We start from the raw sequence: 20,079 nt of genomic DNA, 5'->3' as shown, positions 1-20,079 counted from the left end.
GTGGTCCACATAAGAAGAGAGCTCAAGCTTTCTGATAAAATTATAACTAGCAGTTTGGAGGCTGGGCAAAGGAGGACAAAGATGTATCTACCAAATACATGGTCAGCTACCTTATTGGCTGCTTTTGGAGGCCCAGGTCATATGAATGTGCATATGTACATACATGCAAATATATGAGTGTATATATGCGTCACATAAGAAATACTCCCAATCCTCCAGCTCGAAAGCCTCTGAAAAAGCCCTCGTCCTTTTGGGACACATTCATTTCCAGATTCCATTTAGCTTCTTAACCTGGACCACGCAACCACCCAATTTTATGGTGTGTATATGTATTTTTTGTGACTAAAAGCACATTTGTCAAATGAAACTGTTAATATCTTTTTCAAATTATGTTTCAGGACGCAGCAGCAAGATGAATGACTCTCAGACTCAGAATTTTGAATTTTATTTAACAAATACTTTAATCACAAAGTTTGACGCATATATCACAGATGTACATAAATACATAAACATCTATTTCCTTTCTGCGGACTTAGCTCTCTTACCATACCAAAGTGGGGCTTTCTGTGCACAGCAAAGATCACTTATAGTTAGGTCTTTAATGAATGTTCAGTATACCAGAGATACAAATTCAAAATATCAAATTTTCCTTGATTAGAGATACAAATGGGAAAATCAAATTTCCTTCAGTTTTTAGGTTCAATGTATTCAGTTTGTAAATTTGGTATTTTAAAAATAATAAAATTAAAACTGTAACTCTCAGGGGGCCTTTGAAAAACATTTGATCAACTCAGATTGAAGACTGAAGTCCTTTTACTCAATAATTAGCCCCATTTAGAAACACAGTTATGGAAAATTTCAAACAAGATTCTTCGGAGTACTTAATCAGGCTTCATTAGTCATCACATCTGGGCCAGTTACTGTGAGCCACTGGACACAGCTATGAACAAAGCAGAACAATGAACTACAATGAATAAAACAGAAAACATCCCTTGCCTTCATGGAGTTCACATACTTGTAACTATTAAATTCATTCAACTCTTGTAAATCTAATAAACCAAGGTTTTAAATGAGGAGCATGTCAAAGTCAAAATTCTTCTACCTTTCAACTTAAAATTACAAGTCTAGGGCTTCCCTGGTGGCGCAGTGGTTGAGAGTCCGCCTGCCGATGCAGGGGACATGGGTTCGTGCCCCTGTCTGGGAAGATCCCACATGCCGCGGAGCGGCTGGGCCTGTGAGCCATGGCCGCTGGGCCTGCGCATCCGGAGCCTGTGCTCTGCAACGGGAGAGGCCACAGCAGTGAGAGGCCCGCGTACCACAAAAAGAAAAAAAACAAGTCTAAAATCAATTACAGTTGACCCTTGAAAGACCCAGGTTTGAACTACCCATTTCCACTTATACGTGGGTATTTTTCAATAGTAAATACCACATGGTCCATCCGTGGCTGATTGAATCCGAGGAACCGTGGATGGAATGGCCGCTATAAATTATACTTCAATTAACCTGGTTGTTCAAGGGCCAACTGTATACATCTGAATTAGAATCACAAAGCAAATGTGTGTCTAATTAGTGTCTCTATCTGATGTGTAAATACCAAATGTACAAATTATTCTTAAGCCTGATTAAAAAATTACGAGTACTGTGAAAGTGATTTGCTGTATCATTTCGCTAATTAATTCTAAACTTTCCTACTAGGAAAAACTGGGATTACACAACTGAGCTTCCTTGATGGACAGTTCAAGACCCAGATACTTGATTGTCTCAAGTGGGTTGAGCGATTTGAAACTAGGACTAGGGACCTAGGGGTTGAGTATGACCAGAGTGAATATTTCCATAGGACAGATGGACACACTGAGTCTGATTTTAACAGTGGCTGTAATACCGGGATTCCACTTTCTTTACATAACGTTGGTTTCACAGTATGTTGTTTGCTAGATTCAAGTCTTACCTTCATAACTTCTTTTGATGTTGCCACTTAATTTGGATGGATAAATTACTTAACTGTCTCTACCTCTCCTACTCTACTATCTGATTCGATTAAGCTAACCCAGTCTATTTACCACCTGATTCTTCTGTGTCTGGCTATTTGGCTTTGGCTCCAAGAGCATTCTGTTGCGTATGGACACTGGGTGATATCGCTGCTCTGCAAAGGCCAGCATTCAGAGGCAGCTGAGTGGAGCTGTAGCTCTCCTCCCAGAATATCCATCAACCCACCCCCATTCCTTCAGATGAACAATGAATATTTTCTCAGTTTTAAGTCAAGTGCGATTCAAATTTACAGTCCAGAAAAGTCCTGGATGACCCCTCCCCTAAACAGAATCCCTCTTCTAAGCCCCTTTTATATAGAAATTCTGAAACTGCCATTGCTTCTTTGCTTAAAACCCTTCAGTGGCTCACATAATACAATAGAATACAAAACCCTTAACATGGCCTGCAAGTCCTTGCGTGATCCAGCTCTTGGCTTCATCCATGATCTCATCACACGCCTTCCTCTTATGCTCCAATTCCAGCCACGCTGGCCTTCTTTCACTTCTTCCAACAGAAGCCAAGATTCTTTCCCACCTCAGGGCCTTTGCATGCACTGTTCCCAGTTTCTGAAACATCACTCTCCCCACTCTTTGCTTGGATGATTCCACATACTGTAGGTCTCAGATTAACTGTCATTTTTTTCATAGGGGTGATTCTTCTTTGTAGACCTTAACACAATCCGTGCATTCATTTGCTTACTACCTAGACCATAAGTTACGTGGGGCCATGTGTGGTGTTCTGTTTGCCCAGCATCCATCACAGCAAATACTAGACAGTCAAAAATCATTTGCTAAATGAATAAGTATCACAGTTGTCACAGCAATCACCATTAGCCTTCAGTCGTAACCATTATAATCATTCATATAACCACTTATGGCTCATGGGATGTAGGGTAATTGTTGAATTGGATTGAGATATCTAAATGTCAATATCTCATGCATTCATTAATACAATTATTTTTTATTACCTTTATGGTTCTTTACACATTTAGTCTTCTTTAGCTTCTAAAGCTGGAGGCTTTCTGTTCTTAGCAGTCCTCTTACAGTAAAGAAGACATTTTAGCAAAATGTGCCTTTTGGGAGACTGTCCTTTTCTAACTTTTAAAAAATATCACTGAATATTAGCTAACTGGTTTACAGTTAGTAATAAATTTTGATTAGTGTAAATACAAGTTGCTTAGTGATTTTTGTTTGTTTACCCCCGGTTTCCCGGGAGATAGATCAGTTACACTGGCCCCAGGTTACAGAAGGCAGCCCTTAGATATTGATTGGAAGTTCTAGGTTCTATAATGTTTGTTGCCGAAAACCTCGCCCCCCTCTGTGTCGCTCTTCGAGGACCTTGCCCCCCTCCCGCAAAGAATTAAAGCCTTGGAAAAGCACCAAATTGTGCTAAAACTCCTGAATCTTAACCATTTAGAACCCAGTGTGGGGTTTTTTTTTGGGGGGGGTTGTTTTTTGCAGTATCAGCCTGAAAAGATCATAGGTTCCTAAAGATTTCATATCCCTGTCTCTGTACCTTGGCACCTGCGAATATGTAGGACAGCATAAAACATGATTTTGAACGTTGCATCGTCACAAATGGAAAAAAGCGCAAAGACGTAAGAAGAATCGGGTTTATTTTTGTTGTTTACAACACCTAAGCGTTATTGGAAACCCAAACGAGAAGCCAAGCTGAAAAAACGGCCGCAGCGCAGCGCGGTCGGGGTTCTCCGCAATGTGGCCGCGCGCCTTTAACTCGCAGTGACCTCCGCGTCCCGGCCCGGCATCCCGGGCCCGGCGCCTCGGCCGGGGCGGCGCGTCGCCCCCTCCTCCCCTCCCGCGCCGCGCGCATTGTTGTCCTTTAGCGATTGGTTGTTGGACCAGAAACAGCCGTGCAGAGCCGAGCCGGGTAGTGGGGCTGTTGGACCTGAATGCAGGTTAGCGGGCTGGTAGTGACTGACACCGGGGGCTCGAGGGACAGCGAGGAAGAGCCGGAGCCGCCCTCGCTGCGTCCTCCAGGCGGTGTGGACCAGGTGCCCGGGCGTTTGCGGCTGTCGGCGGAGCTCCGGGTGGCGCCCCCTCCCCCGGACCTAGCTGCCTCCGGGATTGGCGCAGGTGGGCAAGGCAGGGCACCGCAGACTGCCCTGTTCCCACCGAGCGGTTTCTCTCCCTTTCTGCAAGCGGGAGGCGCCATCCTAAAAATATGTAAATATCCGAGCGCTGACTCCTGGCTGGGGCACCAGCCAAGTCCCAGAGCCGCCGCAGGGTGTTTTACATGAAAATGAGAAGCCTGACAGGATCCGTGCTCTAACTTAAGGCAGCTCGGTGATTAGCAGGAGGCTGAGCGGCTTCCCGGCTTCCTGTCCTTCAATAGCCATTCTGCGCGCTCGCGACTGAGCAGCGGTGCCGCCGTGCGGGTGGCGATCGGCAGGCTCCGCATCCTTGGCAGCCATGGCTCCCGTGGCCGCCGCGGCCAGTAAGTAGGAGCATGCCTGTGTAGGGGGGCACATGCGTGTCGGCGCGCGCGCGCACACACGCACACGCACACACGCACGCACACCACCCTGAGCCTTGGAAGGAGGAAGATCGACGAGGCGCTGCAGTCGCGAGGACTCTTCCTGGATTCGGCAGGAGCCCGCCGCCGCAGCTGCTGACTGCAGAGCCTGCTCGGATCCTGTGCACACGCGCCCCCCATCCGAGCCTCTGTAATGAAGACTGCCTCCCGAGGGCTGCAGGGGAGGCAGAGCCAGCCCGCGCCCGGGACTGCGGGCCGCGCGGCTGATAGGCCCAGGGGGACACGACTTGGACACTGTCATCTCCACGCCTCGCTCTGAGCCGCCCGGTGCGGAGAGGGTCTGCCGCCGCCCCTCCGGCTTCCCGGGCGCCCGATCCCGGGTCACCCCCGGAGGCCTGGGCTTCCTCATTTGTTTGGGTCTTTTGTGCCGTGGCTCACAGTTGGCTAAGCACTCCTGCGCTGAATCGGGCCATTGTCTGCGCTCCCATTGCTTTCACGCTGCAAGTCTCGGCGCCCTCACCCCGCCCGCCCCCTCCCCGCCTCCTCCTGGCCGGGGAGCCTCCTAACGTGCCTTTCCCCCCAGGAATCTGGAAGCTATAAGCCGGGCGGATTGCAAATGAAGTGTAATGCATTGTGGGACGTGTGTAAAATCGGAGCCTTCGCCGTGGGGGGGTGTGGGGGCGTGGGGAGGGCCGGACCCGCCGCTGGCGGTGTAGACGCTGACGAGGAGGGGCTGGGAAAATGCGCGCAGAGTCCGCCCGGGTCGTGCCCGCCGTAGACGGATGAAGCCGCGCGCTGCGCCCCGGCGCTGAGGCCCCGAGGATCGGGGCAGCGGGTCGCCCTCCCCACCATGAAGAAGACCCGGAGCACAACCTTGCGGCGAGCCTGGCCTAGCTCGGACTTCTCGGACCGGGCCTCGGACCGCATGAGGTCCCGCAGCGAGAAGGACTACCGCCTGCACAAGCGCTTCCCCGCGGCCTTCGCGCCCCAGGCTTCGCGGGGCTACATGACATCAGGTTGGTAACCGCGTTCCTGCCCCCAGGCCGGGGCCGCGGGGCGTGCTCCGGGCGCCGCGGCCGGGGTGCTTCCCCGGGAGGACGGGCGGTGATGGATGCGATAAGTTACGGGGAAAGCAGGAAAAAAATTAGCTCACATCCACCATTTTGTACCTCCGCAAGATCCACAGCAGGCCCTCTCAATATGGGGTTGGAGAGCTATTAGTTAGGTGAAATCTGGGAGGGGGACGTGCCGGGCGTTTTGGCTGCACAGATAAATGACCGCCAGCTCGGGCGCCCAGCCTCCTTGAGCTCGTGGAAGAGCCTGCGTCCGCCGTTGCCCGCAGTATCGGGCTTGCTCGCCCCCGCATTGTGGCCAATTCTTATCCTAGTGGGTATTTAAACAGCCTTTCTTTTTTAAAAGGGAACAGGTTCCATGCACAGTTCTGGATGGTTTGAGTCAGGGAAGAGGTCTCAGGCTGGTCTGCTTGCACGCAGGGAACTGTGTTGCAGCTCATTGAATGCGTTCGGTGGGGTAATGGTGTGTATGCGGATTGAATGCTCACATGATTTTGTGTGGATTTAACATATGTTGCTTTGAATCAGGTTGTATGGGAAGAATGGAGGCTGTGTCATGTATTTGCATGTCAGACAGGAAGGACAAGCGAAACGGTAAATGGGAATGAAGGATTTCATCGTAAAACGCATAGAAGCATTTCTGAAGGCGCCAGTTAGTTCCCTTTGGAAATACAGCGGATGGCTTTGCTGTGTGACTTGGAAACCCAGGGATAAAATACTTGAAACGCTGAAGGAGGAAAATCCTGAAACTCTTCTCGCTGTTTTCTCCTTCCTTACTGTTGACCACTTGTATGTAATGATGTGTAAGACACCAATTTTGGTTTGTTTGTTTTTCATTCTGAATGAATTCATTTTCTTCTAAACAAAATGTCATGGGAGCACCGAGGTTATATTTGAAAACACATCTATACCAAATCACTCTAAATCCTGGGAAGATTGCTTTAAGCTTGCAGTTGGTACTCAAAGTCTAGCTCTACTATCTTTCTCCTAAAACAGCAAGTTTCAAAAAAAAAAACAAAACTGGGGCTGGTATCTCATGCTTTAAAAATGTCTTGTGAGTGCATTTCCGTGAGTATAAAACCTAAATAAAATAACCGTCTTTTTTACTGCAAAATCTGGCGACATAAGGATGTACTGCTTTGGCAATAAGGCTCCCTTGATTTTCCCTGTCATGAAAAGCCAGATTTGTAAAGGAAGTGACAACTACAGTTTATACTTCAGTAATTGAAGTCAGTCACTGCTGTGGTCGCTTTATTCTTCAGGCTGGTGGCAATAAATTTTGAAATACACCTAAATCCAAGTGTAACCTCAAAACACGTATGTCCATAAACCCATGTCTACACTGAGTGTTCAGATAATCTCAGGTTTCATACCCTTGGGGTTTGAATGTCTTCACTCCACATTGAATAGTTTCGCCTCTTTTTTGCCCCTCTTCAGGAATCAGTACTGATACCAAGAGTGAGGCTGAAGGAGGGCAGGTGGCCATAATGTCTTCAACAAACCTGCAAGACTCTGTAATGGCTGCAGGCACGTTCCCATGGAGCCTGTTTTCACCTATCTTGTCATAGCATCATTATGATCACATTTTTATTCTTTGCTAAAGAACTTCTCTGCTATTGCCAGTTTTTCAAGGCATTTTTGAGGGCTTGAGGAAGAAGCTTTTCATTTTCTTTGATTCTCTTATTTCTTGACTTGTAAATAGTAAGCTGGTCCTATGGGGATAGTGAAGGATCAGCTCTTTCTGGTTGGTGGTTGTCTGTGCAGGTTTCCTGTTAGGTTACTACTGAGAAAAGAAAACCAGAAGGTGGGGGAAGAAGAGCTGTGGTATTCATTCAACATTTTATGGAGTCTCCCCCCACCTCAAGCAAAGTGCCTTGCTAGATTCTCATGGGGCTGCAGGGTTGGGTATAATATGGTTTTGTCCAAGGATGGAAGCTGTTATTTATTCTTTATTTTAATTATTAGCCAATATGTGTAATAAAAAGGGTTGGGGCTCATGGAAGGATAAAGTAAATATTAAGACAAACACCTACAATGAACACTGGGAGAGTAGGTGGAATCTTTCTCATACACATCTCTTTGGGGGAGATTGAGAATAGCTTGTCAATTTCCTTTTCAAATATGGTTCCTTTCCAAATACCAGTGTTGATAGTATAGATGGTATATTGAGACACTTTGACATCATTTGGGAGAAGTTGTCTTCCCCTTAACAAATGTAAGAAAGCCCACTTATATCAAGTTAGTGACTCTGGATACAAACGGAGCCTTTGTCACATAAAATGAAATAGAAAATGAAGCAGCTTAGAAACACATGAAGCTTTTCATACTTCTTCTTTCTGTTTGTCCAGTCGTTTTGCCATAACAGCGACTAGTATTTATCATACTTATTCTCAGTAAAAAGAGGTTTTTTTGTTGGGTTCAAAGGACAAGATAAGCTTCTTCAGAGAAATACTAAATGACTTGAAATAACTCCAGTGGAGACTGTTTTTAGAAATCCCCTCCAACAAATATTCCTTAAAAATAGGGTGAAAATCACTTTTTTTTTTTAACTTTAGGAAAGGAGAGGTCCTCGGACATTTGAATAGCTGTCCTTTTGATCTGGCCTACTGTCGCACAGTAGGTCTTTCAAGTTTAACTCTGTTTATTTAAGCCAAAATTATAGGCATTCCATAATCGCTTTCTAATAAGACAGAACCTTTTCAAACAGTCTTTTTTCACTAATAAGTAACTACCAGTTTGAAATGTGATTTATAGCAACAGGCTTGACATTTAGCCTTGGCTTTTTCACGTAGCTTTGGGATAAACTACGCTTAAGCTCAAGAGGTTAGAGTAGACACATATCAAACTTAAGGAGATCCTACAAACGGACAGTTAGAGAATTCTGAAACTTTAAATTTTGAAGACCATGCCTCATATGACGATTTAAGCCCCTGATTCATGCTACCAAGTCGAAAATAATCCTAAGAATTCACAGGCCTCCTGGCAACCAGCAAGTTCACAGGCCATGAGATGAGTTCATTGTTCATCTTGAATATTAATTTCCCAGAGGTAGTTTCTGAGCAGAAGGGGGGAAAATCTTGCCTTTTGTTCAAATCAAGATGAATAATAAAATGTGCATCCATGAGCTTAATAAGAAAAGGGGTTAGGCCAAATGCACGTGGGATTATTCTTCCACAGTTTCTAAAACTAGAAATTATGATATTAATTAACTAGAGAGAAAAGAAAACTCCCCATAAAGAGGCAAATAGCTGTATCATCCTTAGGGCTTTATGTATGAAAATATGCTCACCTACCTTCATGAAATGATTTTCAAGGCACCAAACCTTTGTTAATGAAGGTGTTAGAACCTTCTCTGTCAGGACCTTGTGAACTGTGACCTCTTTATACAAAGGATGCTACTTCACTTTCCTCTCCCCAAGCCCTGGGGGTGGCCACTTCTTTATATTTCACATGGCATGCCACCAAGTTTGGGGACATTTCATTGATCAAGACTGGAAAGTGATTTTTTTTCCACTATAAAGGTCCTACGGAGCATGTGCATAAAAGGCGTCCCCTGTGAACGAGACACCCCCAAAGTCATGGTACTTTTAGATGGATGTTTGTCATTTTAAGGAACAATAAGGCAGACAGTTTTAAAGGATTTGAAAAGGAAGAAAACACAAGCCTCAAACTGACATCTTAAGAAAATATAAACCGGTTTTGTCTGCCGATCTAACTAATATAAATCAGCGGGGAGGAATGGCCAGGACGCCACCTTGATGAGTTATTAGTTTTCATTTTATAGAAACTAATTCTGGGGCACAGTGGATTGTGGGGCCCAGTTCCTTACGTTCTGTTATTTTGAGAGTTTTCTGGGAGTGGAGGATGGGCACCTGAGGTTCTAATCTGGGCCTGCCCCAAACCAGCTGTGTCCCTGGCGGGTAACATGACCTCTCCCCGTCTGGAACGGGCCCTCCTGGCCCGCATTTCCATTACAGAATTGGGCTCCGCAGCGCCTCTGTAATGGGCAAGCCCAGGATTTCTCAGCACTTAACACAGAAATCGTTAGAAATAACCTTTGCCCTTTCTGCTTATTGGAGTCATGTGCTTCGTATGCGGAGTGTGCGGGAATAGCGCTCATTTTGCAATGGAGTCTTATTCCCTGTCATCCCCAGATGTTACATTAAGTGGCTGCATTAGGGCTTGTCCTGGTGACCAAAGTAATGGGGGTGAGGGGACAGGGATGAAGCCCTGGCAGGTTCTGATCACGTGCAAGTTTTCATAAACAGCATCCTGTTGCCTCCTTGCAGAGATACATTTCCAGCCTCGCTGCTCCAACTGTGCTTTAATTTGAAACTACCTGTGTTGACTCCTTTCTTCGGGCCTGTGGAAGTGAGGAATATTACACTTGGTGGTGAATGACTTTATTCTTTATTTCCCAGGAGAACGTGAACGTGCTTAGAAAAGGTCACCCCTCTTGGTATTTCAACATCTTTTACACTCTTGTGAACGTTTTTATTTGAAAAAAGGAATATGAGTATACTGTATAAAAACCTTAGCATTTTTACACCTCCAGAGCAATTGTGGCTTCAATTCTCTGTAGCCCCAGAGAGTTAGGGCAGTTCAGACAATTGTATGTTCTTTGGTACAAGATTGCTTATGCTGAGCGCAGATATAACCAAGGGGCAGAGTCTGGTTGGATCCTTGCCACTGGGATCAGATGCCGACATTTGCAACTAGGACAGGCTTTGTAGATCAGTCATAGAAACTGCGCGATGCCTAGTCTATCAGGTTTAGAGTAGAGGTTCTTGTCGTTCGTAAGACTATAGACTATAGTCAATGCTAACTTAACCTTCACCACAGTAACATGGGAGAGGAACGGCATGGGTAATTTTTTTTAAGTAGATAGTACACTTTTCCTTAAGTAGTTAATCCCCAGACTATTTTTATTTGACATTGGAATGCACAACCAGTTGGCCAGAAAATCCCATTGATTTCTACCACCTAAATATTTCTAAAATCTACCCCTCCCTTTTCATCTCTGTTGTTGAAATCCTTCTGTTCTATTACAGTGTCTTCCAAACTGACCATGTCCAATTCTTGCTCTACGCGTCCCCAGAGGGGTTTTGTTTTTTTATTTTTTTAATCCCTCCTAAAGCAAAACTGGTCATGTTACTTTCCAACTCTTTTCAACGTTTCTCTGCCTATGGATGAAGTCTGAGACCAAGGCTCTTCCTGGCGTGACCTCCCCTGCTTTTCCCACCCCTGCTTCCATTCCTCCCCCACCACCCTACACTCCAGGCTCTGGAAACTCTTTACCTTCTGCAATATCTTGTTGCCATTGTGTGCCTTTTGTGATTTATGTGACACCTCTGAGAGTGTGTTCCCCGTCTTTAAAGGTCTGATATTTAGCTAATATGTAAGGCTCATCCTGTTTAGCCTTCCAGAACAAGCTCATACACCCCTTCTCTTTCTAGAGCGACTCACTCGTATGACAGTTGTTTTGTACTTGTGTTACAACAACATGGTGACATTGTGTTGTACCTCGGGTTTACTAGCCAGTGAGTTCCTCAGTTACAGTATGTGTTTTATTCACATCTCTATTTTGCCAGCAACCACAGAGCTTGACACATATCAGGGACTCAGGAAATATTTATTGGATAAATGAATAAAACATGGCTTCTCTTAAAAAACTTGGTTGAAGAAATGTCTTGAACTCCTAATGTGAATCATCCTTTTGTAGCAGAAGATTCTCCTCTTCAAGGACTTCCTATTGTGGTTGGTAGGACCAGCTCTCAATGAGTCGACCATTAGAAAGCAGGAAATACTGGAATATAATCAAGAGTTAAGTGGGGTTGGTTGATAGGGTTGGTGTGAGTGGAATAGGAGTTCAGAGGAGAGATGTCAATAAAAAAGGCTGCCTGGAGGGAGGACTTACTTGCTTCTCGAAGGACTGGGTAGGATTTGAAGAGCAGAGAAGGAGGAGGACTGGAGGAAGTTTGTAGAAGCAGTATGAACCAAGGCATTCAGCTGGCAAGGAAAACGTCAGTGTGAAATTTGCCATACTGTAAATTTGGGATGTAACTAGAAATAATGTGTAGCTAGATCAGGTGGGCTCTTGAAATGTAGGTGGAGTTTATGGGGGTAGGAATCGGATTTGTGAGTTTGGGAGAGAAATAATGAAAGAAGCATCTTAGGAAGAGGTGTCTGGCCGTGGCTTACAGGATAGATGGAAGAGATGGGAGTTGGGAGGCTAGGGGACCAGCTGGGAGGTGGTTGAGGGAACAGAGGTGATCAAGCAATAAGGTGATGAGGGACCACCCAAGAGCAGTGTTTCACAACACTGCTGGGCGTTAGCACACCACCCTGAAGAATTTGTAAACCATGTCCATACACTATCTGTGCTATTATTTACTTAATATTTTTCTTTAACTCTACCCACTTGTATATTTAAATGGATGAAAAAGAAAATGTTTTAATTTTATATGAGATTATGGGTTTCATTTGACAATTATTTTTCTAACCCCCATTACAGTTCATAGATTACTCTTTCAGTAAAAAGTGATTCAACCAGGTACCACCTGAAATGCCCTCACATACCTGAGAGGTACTCATGCCTCATGGTGAAAACCCGTATCCAAGGAAGGAGGGATGGGCGTGAAGGGCAAAGGGAGCATCTATGAGGACCAAGGGCCTGGCTGTTCCTTTAAGTGACTGGATTGAAGAGGGGAGAGAAAATCAAAGGTGAATCAGAGATTTTTGTTGGAAGAATGCAGTAAGTGACCAGGAGGCTGGGGGAAATGGAGCAGGTGATGAGTTCCATGTTGGACGTAATGGTTCGGTTGTCCAAGCAGAGAGCTAGGCACTCACGTGACCGGTAGAGGCTCCAGGTATAGTTTGGGGGTCAACCACTTAGCAGTGTTAGTGAGAACACGGGAATCGTTTAGCTTTTGTACTTTATGTTCCGCTTCTTAGAGGGGAACAGGTGACTTGCTTATTTTTATTTCCAGCAGATGGAGGGCGAGTTGGAGTCCATTAACATTGAGTCCTACTGAGGTTTCTGAAAACTTGGAGACTCAAGGTTAGGATTGCTTGGAGATCACCTGCTCTCTTTTCCTAAAAGTAAAGAGCTTTTTAATGCTTGGATGTTTTTGATTAGTGTTTGCATTTATTCAGAAGCTATTGTAGTGTTGATAAAAGGGATGTGCTTTTGGTATCTCTAGTTCTGGTTTGAAAAGAGTTCAGAGCTCTGCAAGCAGCAGCACAAAAGACTAGACCAGCTATGTAAATAACGTATATTTCAAACATCTGTCATATACCATCTAGTTGAAAATTTATGGCTTAGGTAACGCATATACACAGTTAAAATCTCCATTTATCTTCCTACTTAAATCCATGATGGCCCCTCCAGGCCAAGTTTTCTCTTTTTGAAGATAAAAGAGAAATATCTGGCAGGTGCCTGTGGGCATTAGAGGTAGCAAGGCTTAAGCCTGGCCGTCTCCTTCTGATGGCCACAGTATCAGAGGGAGGAACCTTCTAGCTTTGTAATTAACACCCTCACCTCACCCCTACTGCAAGTTCCTGTCTAGTTGATTCTCCTACGAGAGCTCACAGACCAATTTATTGCTTTCGGCACATCCAACTTTTGCTTTGAAGTCATTTATTTCGTTATTAGATGAAATGAAGGCTGCCGCAGCAACTGAGGTTCTGTGGATATTTGTCATTTTTTTTGGCTGTCCAGCATCTGAACCCCCTTCCCCTGTCTATTTCCCCACTGTTGTGGGTTGAGCGTGTCCCCCCCAAAACCCCTGGTAACCCTGAATGTGACCTTACTTGGCAATAGGGACTTCGTAGATGGAATTAATACATGGTCGCACTAGAGTCGGGTGGGTCCTGAATCCAATGTGACTGATGCCCTTATGAGAAGAAGAAAAGAGACGCAGACACAGGGGAGACGTCCATGTGAGGAGGGGGGTAGAGATTTGAGTGATGGGTCTACAAGCCAAGGCAGTACAGGGATTGTTGGCAACTGCCAGAAGCCAGTGGAAAGGCATGGAAGGGATTCTCCCCCAGAACCTCCAGATGGAAACAATCCTGCTTCTGACTCTTGGCCTCCAGAGCTGTGAGAGAATAAATTTCTCTTGTTTTAAGCCACCCAGTTTGGGGTACTTTGTTTCAGCGTCTTAGGAAACCAATACACTCACCTTGTGGACCTTGGGAGGAGGCAGAACCTCATTTCTCTATGTGGAAGCCGAACTTGGCCGTGGAATTACTGTCCTGGCCCGCCTGGCTCACGGTCATGGTTTCACCAATTACACACGCCTTTCCAGACTCTGCATCTGGTGCTTGTGGGGCAGGGTAGGGGGGCTCTGGGGCACGTTCCCTGGCTGGCAGTGGTGTGGCAGCAAGATGGCATTCTGCAGGCAGTGTCTCGTGTGTGGCAGTGTAGGTGGGTGCCAGCTGCAGGGTTTGTGCTTGGCGTGACTGCCGAGTTCCAAGCCTGGATCTCCAGGCCTCCCCACAATCCTGAGTTACTCAATACTTTTCAGTAAATTCCTTTCTGGAGAGGCCATGTAGCAGAGTGATTTAGAGCAGACATGTAGTCCAGATGGCTTCATAATACAGCCTTTCCAGTACTGAGCGGGTAAATTTGGATAAATTACCTATGTATTCAGGGCCTCAGTTTCCTTACCTGCAAAATGGGAATAATAATTGTATGTATCTATGAGGTTTGGGGTGAATTATGTGAATTAATATACGTAAAGCACTGCATTGGTTTCTGTGCATAAGAATGGAAGAATCCCAAAGGAAGCAAATAGACTCTCAACAGGATCTCAAAGTTGTCACTTCAAAGTATGCTGTCAAGAATAAATTGCATATAAGCTACACAAAGAAATATAGTTGAGTTTTACTTTGCAACCACGTTGGCTTCATTTTGTAAAAGCTTCCAGGGTCCTTGTTTCTATCTCTCCAATAACACCCAGTTTCCCTCTTCCTTGCATCTAGCTACTTAGTGTTTAAAACTCAGTTCCAGGGAATTCCCTGGTGGTCCAGTGGTTAGGACTCGGCGCTTTCACTGCCGAGGGCCGGGGTTCGATCCCTGGTCGGGGAGCTAAGATCCCGCAAGCCGTGCAGCGTGGCCAAAAATAAAATATAATAAAATAAAGCTCAGCTCCGGTCTTAGCTCTCGAGGAAGCCTCTTTGGCCTGGTGGACTGTTGATTGAGCTGCTCCTTCCCGGTGCTCCCGTAGCCCCCTTGTCCGCCTCTGACGTCATTTACATATCTGTCCTCATCTTCTTGTCGGATCTTCCCTCTAGACTGTGAAGCTGTTTGTGAACTTGGCTCTAGTCTCACTTGGTTTTGTTCCAGCAAGTGCTAGGAATGTAGTAGGCATACAGTAGGAATTTAAATGTACAGCTATGGGGACCCACTGTCTTGCTAACATTTCTGATAGTTTCAGTGAAATCTCTGACCTCTTTGTTTCGCTTCCTTCTTTAACCGCATTCACATTCGTAGTTAGTCCCCTGGGGACTGATGATAAGAGGCCTCCAGGCTCCTGGTGCCCTGTCAGGAATCCTGATCCATTCACACTGGGCCAAAGGAGTAAACGCTGGGGCGTTTTAGATATCCACCAGGTTGTACATATACAAGCTTCTATCTTGGGATTCTAGAAATTCCAGCATGGATCTTCCATGAAAAAACAATATAGCTTTTTGGAATCCACCAAACTTCTAAGATAAAACATCACTTTAGATTAGATGCTGGAACTTGTAATTATAGTGGGGCTTCCTGTGAACCTAAAGAACCCATTTGAATTTTCATTTTGATTGGTTTTAAAATAATTGAAAGGAGTATTTGAACCATCTTTCCCCCCACACTTGCTAAGTGGTTATTTATAATGAAGGCCATGGACCGCTGTTGATTATCTTAAAAAAAATAAAAAGTTTTGAACAGTCCGCTTAGCCAAGGACTTGAACGTGCCCGGAAGAGCCGAACGATGAAGATGCGTGTAGTGTCAGGTGGACTTTTCCACATTGTAATAGTGGCTTCTTAGGTTCGTAAAGTGCCTTTATGTAGTGGCAGAGCTTTTTGATTTAGGGCTTTGAAGTCAGACAGGACATCGGTGTCCTGGCAGCCACCTGCTGCCTGTGTAATCTTGGCAATATATCCTCTGTTTCTCATTTATAAAGTGAGGATATAGTAGTATCTAATTTATAGTTGCTATGTGGATTAAATGACCAAATGCATGTCAAATAATTAGCAGAGTGCCTGACACATAGTGAGAACTTAGTACATTTTTGCTACTGTATTATTATTTCTTTGGGGACATAACTCTATGAGAGTGACCCACTCCTAAATATTTTACACCTGAGGCTGTAGAAGAAGGGAGATGACAGGCGACTTGTCCAGGGTCGGGTAGAGTTAAAAAAATCAGAGTTCAATCTGATTCTTATACTTTGGTCCTCATTCAGTCACAAATCAAATATTCCATTACCTATTGATTCGGGTATGTGGTCTTCTAAGAAATCCACAGAATGATTCATTTACCTAAGTGGGCTCACTTGTCCTGGAGTTTCCATCTTAGGAAGCATGGTGGAGAATCATTGTATGTTCAGTATTCCCGTGAGTTAGAAATCTAAGAGAACTTGGCTTCACCTAAAATCAGGGAAATGGTGCCCCGTCTAATCAGAGATACTGACTTGGACTTTTCCAAATAAGGTAAAGAGAAAAAGCCTCTTCCAAGGTGATGGTTGAGCTGTGTGTTTGTATGCGTTTGCGTTTGCAATAAAACGAGTATCGTAGAGACGCAACGTGAGGAGGGAAAGCTGGGAGGCTAAGGTACATCTTTCAAGGGCAGCCTAGTGCCTTCTCTCCTCCAAATCAAGTGCATGTTCCTCCCTTGGTGAGTTTTAAATAGTAGTGACGGTCCCCTGGAATCTCAGGTCAGCACGTCCCCCTGGGATGCGGAAAGGGAGTGCCACACTTTGAGATCCGCTTTTCACGTGTTAAGATTTCAGCAGCTTTCCTTCTAGCAGATGGTTTGGCAGCAGGACTGGCTCTGGGATGACAGCCTGAGCTGGGGGAGGAGAGAGGGTTTTCCCTCCTCCGAAGCTTTCAAAGCTGCCAGCACCTCCGCTTCACCTCACTGTAGAGACAGACACGCCGACCCTGGCCAGCCGGGATTTGGGAATCCAAAGCTTCCCGTCTTCAACACGTTACCCCTCCCCAGTTCTCCCTGCCTGCAAGTCCAGGGGAAATAGCTCAAGAAGAACCTCAAGTATTGATATATTAAGTAGCTTGCCTTATAGGGTTGCGGCCGACTAATTGAACTTCCAAGCATCCTCTAATTCTAGAGCCGCAGTATGACAAAACCCTTGGCTTTTGCTGTTAAAAGCATGGTTTTGGGAGATGGCAGGTCTTGCTTTCCCGTATGTTGTACCCTGCTTGGTGTGGGTGGTTTCAACATGTGGAGAATTTCAAAGAACGTTTGTTCAGGATGCCAAAGGCACAGTACGTGATGGTGTACCGTCCTGAGCTGAAGAGCCAGAAGTGGAGGTTTGCACTGTCACGTGCCGCCAGAGGTGGGAAAGCACCTTCTCTCCAGGGAAGCTGTGCAGAGCGTCGCTGGGCTGGGGCTGTGCTGAGGGCCTAGGAGAGCTGTGGTTAATCCTTACACAGTGCTGTTTAGACAGGCCCTGGAAGGTTTCTGTTGAGCCTGGTGGTGGGAAGCCGGAGGTTAAAGGTCTTGGGCCATGAGCACAGCCTTCCTCTGTTGGTCTGAGGACAGGCTTCCTATGAAGATAACAGAGTTCCCGTGTGCTCCTGAAATGTTGACATGAAGAAGGAGCCTTTTTACCCCCAGTTCGCTTCCCCCACAAGGAAGGGAACCAGTGTCTACTGAGCATGTACTTGGTACCAGTCAGCGCGTGAGAATGACCTCATGTAGTCTCAGAACAACCCTGGGAGGCAGCCACTAATGAATATCTGAAGCATCACATACGACAACACTGAGATTTTATACATGCAAACACACTCACACACACACACACACTTTAAATCTTGTATGTACTCGACTCTTAGTCTATATGCCACCTGTTAGTAAAATTAACTTCTTGGGCTTCCCTGGTGGCGCAGTGGTTGAGAGTCCGCCTGCCGATGCAGGGGACACGGGTTCGTGCCCCGGTCCATGGCTGCTGAGCCTGCACGTCCAGAGCCTGTGCTCCGCAACAGGAGAGGCCACAACAGTGAGAGGCCCGCGTACCGCAAAAAAAAAAAAAAAAAAAAAAAAAAATTACCTTCTTATTTTTATGTAAACATTAAATATTTTCTTTCACTACCCCAGTGGTTCATCTTGCACTTGCCCTAAGGAGCTCGCTTGGGAGGACTGGCTGTACCAAGAGGAAAGATTTCAGAGTTCCCCGCCTATTCTAACGAGTCTCACCTCAAATATTTGTGTATGTTATCGGAAAAGAATCTATTCTGGCAGCTGATGTTCTGAGAGTTACCTTGCTTTGCCCAAAGAACAGTAGAGGCTCCTAAAACCTGACAGGGCACTGGGGGGCGTGGGAGGCTATTGCTGGAATAGTTCTGTGCTGCTGTTTCTTACCTTCCTCTTCTCACGCTGGAGGGGGTGTCTCATCCATCCGCTGTGAGTTCCTCGCTGTCTTCATTGGCCCGGTGTTATCGGGAACTGTCTGTCCTGCAGTGAACACCCGTGATTCTTGGAGGAGATGAAATCGTTGGGCTTGCACAATTCCTAGGCACAAAAGGCACCGGACAAGAACATTGAAACTTCAAATGGAAAGAAGTCCCCCCACGAAAACATAATTTCATTCATTTGTAAACCATTTTCTTCTGCTGACTCATTCTCTTCTGTACTTTTTCTGTTAGGAAAAACTGAAGAAACATGAGATTTCGTGCCATCTAACTTTTGCCATCTGTTGTGAGAGTTTACACTGAGCATTCTGAGCATCGCAATAGGCCAGGGTCCAAATAATGGAATAATCTGACAGTACCCAGCACAACAATGTAAAATAATACTATCAGGGGTCAAAAAAGGGGGAGTTATATGGGTCTGAATGGTATAAGATAGGATTAAGTCCAAGGTAGTCAAGACAATAATAAACTAGGAAGTTTGGTGGATATGACTTAAAAAAATTTAAATTGAGTAAATGAACTATATCTTTGATAAGAGTCAGTTAACTGGTTTAGAACACATCAGATGTGTTTTATAAAATCTTCGATTTGGGGGAAAAAGAAAAAAACTGTCCTTGTGACTTCCCCATAGGAGGGTCACTGAGAAAGTCCTTTACAGTTTCTCCTAGTTTTTCAGTGGTCAAGGAGGGTGAGTTCAGTAACCCATGGCAACGGAATGAATGTGGATAATATGAATGCATAACCTCCATTTACTACTTCTGCTAGTAGGAGGACTTGCAGAATTTAGCACCTGCATAATCCTTGGAGAATGTAATATTTAAAGCAATACAAATACAGGAGCAAACTCCCATTCTTTAGAATATTTAAGAACAGTCCCAAAGCTTTATGATATACTGTGTATTTTCCAAAAAACAAAAATTGCTTTTAGACACTACGTAATAGTTAAAAATTATATCTCTTCTTAACCAACCCCCCCGTTTTATGGCTAGTTAACTAGTGAACGCTTAAAATTCTCTATATACTAGACTTTAAAATACCAAACAAATATAACACAAAGTTGTCAGCTCTTAAATTAAAAAATGTAATTTATGGTTTCTCTGTATTTTTAACTTTAGAATCAAGGCACCAAAATAAACTCACAGAACGAAAAAGGTCAAATTTACTTGTATTCAATTTCCTAGGATTAGAATTTCTTAATATTTGCATAACAGCTGTTTTAACTTCTTGTTGCCGAGAGGGCAGTCTGGGAGAGATTTGATTAGTAAGCCGCTTCCTTAAAGAAAAGGGTTTTAACACTATGCAGTAAATTAAATGTATGGAAATTACATTCATCTGAGCTACAACTTTCACAAATTCACTGTGCTCTGCTGCTAGGGGGAGATGACCCCTCAGGTACAAGAATATTTAACTCTATAGGCTCATTCTTAGTCATGTATTTTTTTAATCTTGTTTTTTCACTGTGGTAAGGTGCACATAACACAAAATTTACCATCTTAATCATTTTTAAGTGTGTAGTTCAGTGGCATTAAGTACATTCATGTTGTTGTGCAACCGGCATCACCGCCATGCATCTCCAGAACGCTCTTCACCTTGCAGAAGTGAAACTCTGCGCCCAACGAACAATAACTCCTCCTTCCCTCCTCCCCCAGCCCCCAGCGACCACCATTCTACTTTTTGTCTCTGTGAATTTGACTACGCTGGGTACCTCACATAAGCAGAATCATACTGTATTTGTCCTTTCGTGACTGGATTATTTCACTTAGCATCATGTCCTCAAGATTCATCCACGTTGTAGCGTGTGTCAGAATTTCCTTCCTTTGAAAAGCTGACTAATATTTCATTGCACTG

At 44.9% G+C, this 20,079-nt stretch overlaps 1 protein-coding gene across 4 annotated transcripts in view; it reads left to right on the top strand.

Annotated features, from left to right (window-relative positions):
* STOX2 (storkhead box 2) overlaps positions 1-20,079 on the top strand; it is a 199,805-nt gene that overhangs the window by 92,367 nt on the left and 87,359 nt on the right. The window contains exon 1 of one of the 4 annotated variants that reach the window (XM_082608396.1): positions 5,304-5,537. The exons of 2 other annotated variants lie outside the window; for them this stretch is intronic. In XM_082608396.1, the coding sequence (XP_082464522.1) occupies positions 5,372-5,537 (166 nt within the window). In that variant the 5' untranslated portion in view covers positions 5,304-5,371. Of the gene's footprint in view, positions 1-5,303; positions 5,538-20,079 lie in introns of those variants that run through there. One more of the 4 variants, XM_082608398.1, reaches the window with a different exon arrangement.

Source organism: Mesoplodon mirus (assembly GCF_964341445.2).
Source record: "Mesoplodon mirus genome assembly, chromosome: 20".
In the NCBI taxonomy this organism is placed as follows: Eukaryota; Metazoa; Chordata; class Mammalia; order Artiodactyla; family Ziphiidae; genus Mesoplodon; species Mesoplodon mirus.
Note: the sequence above shows the minus strand (reverse complement) of the source record. Positions and strands in the feature narration are given on the sequence as shown.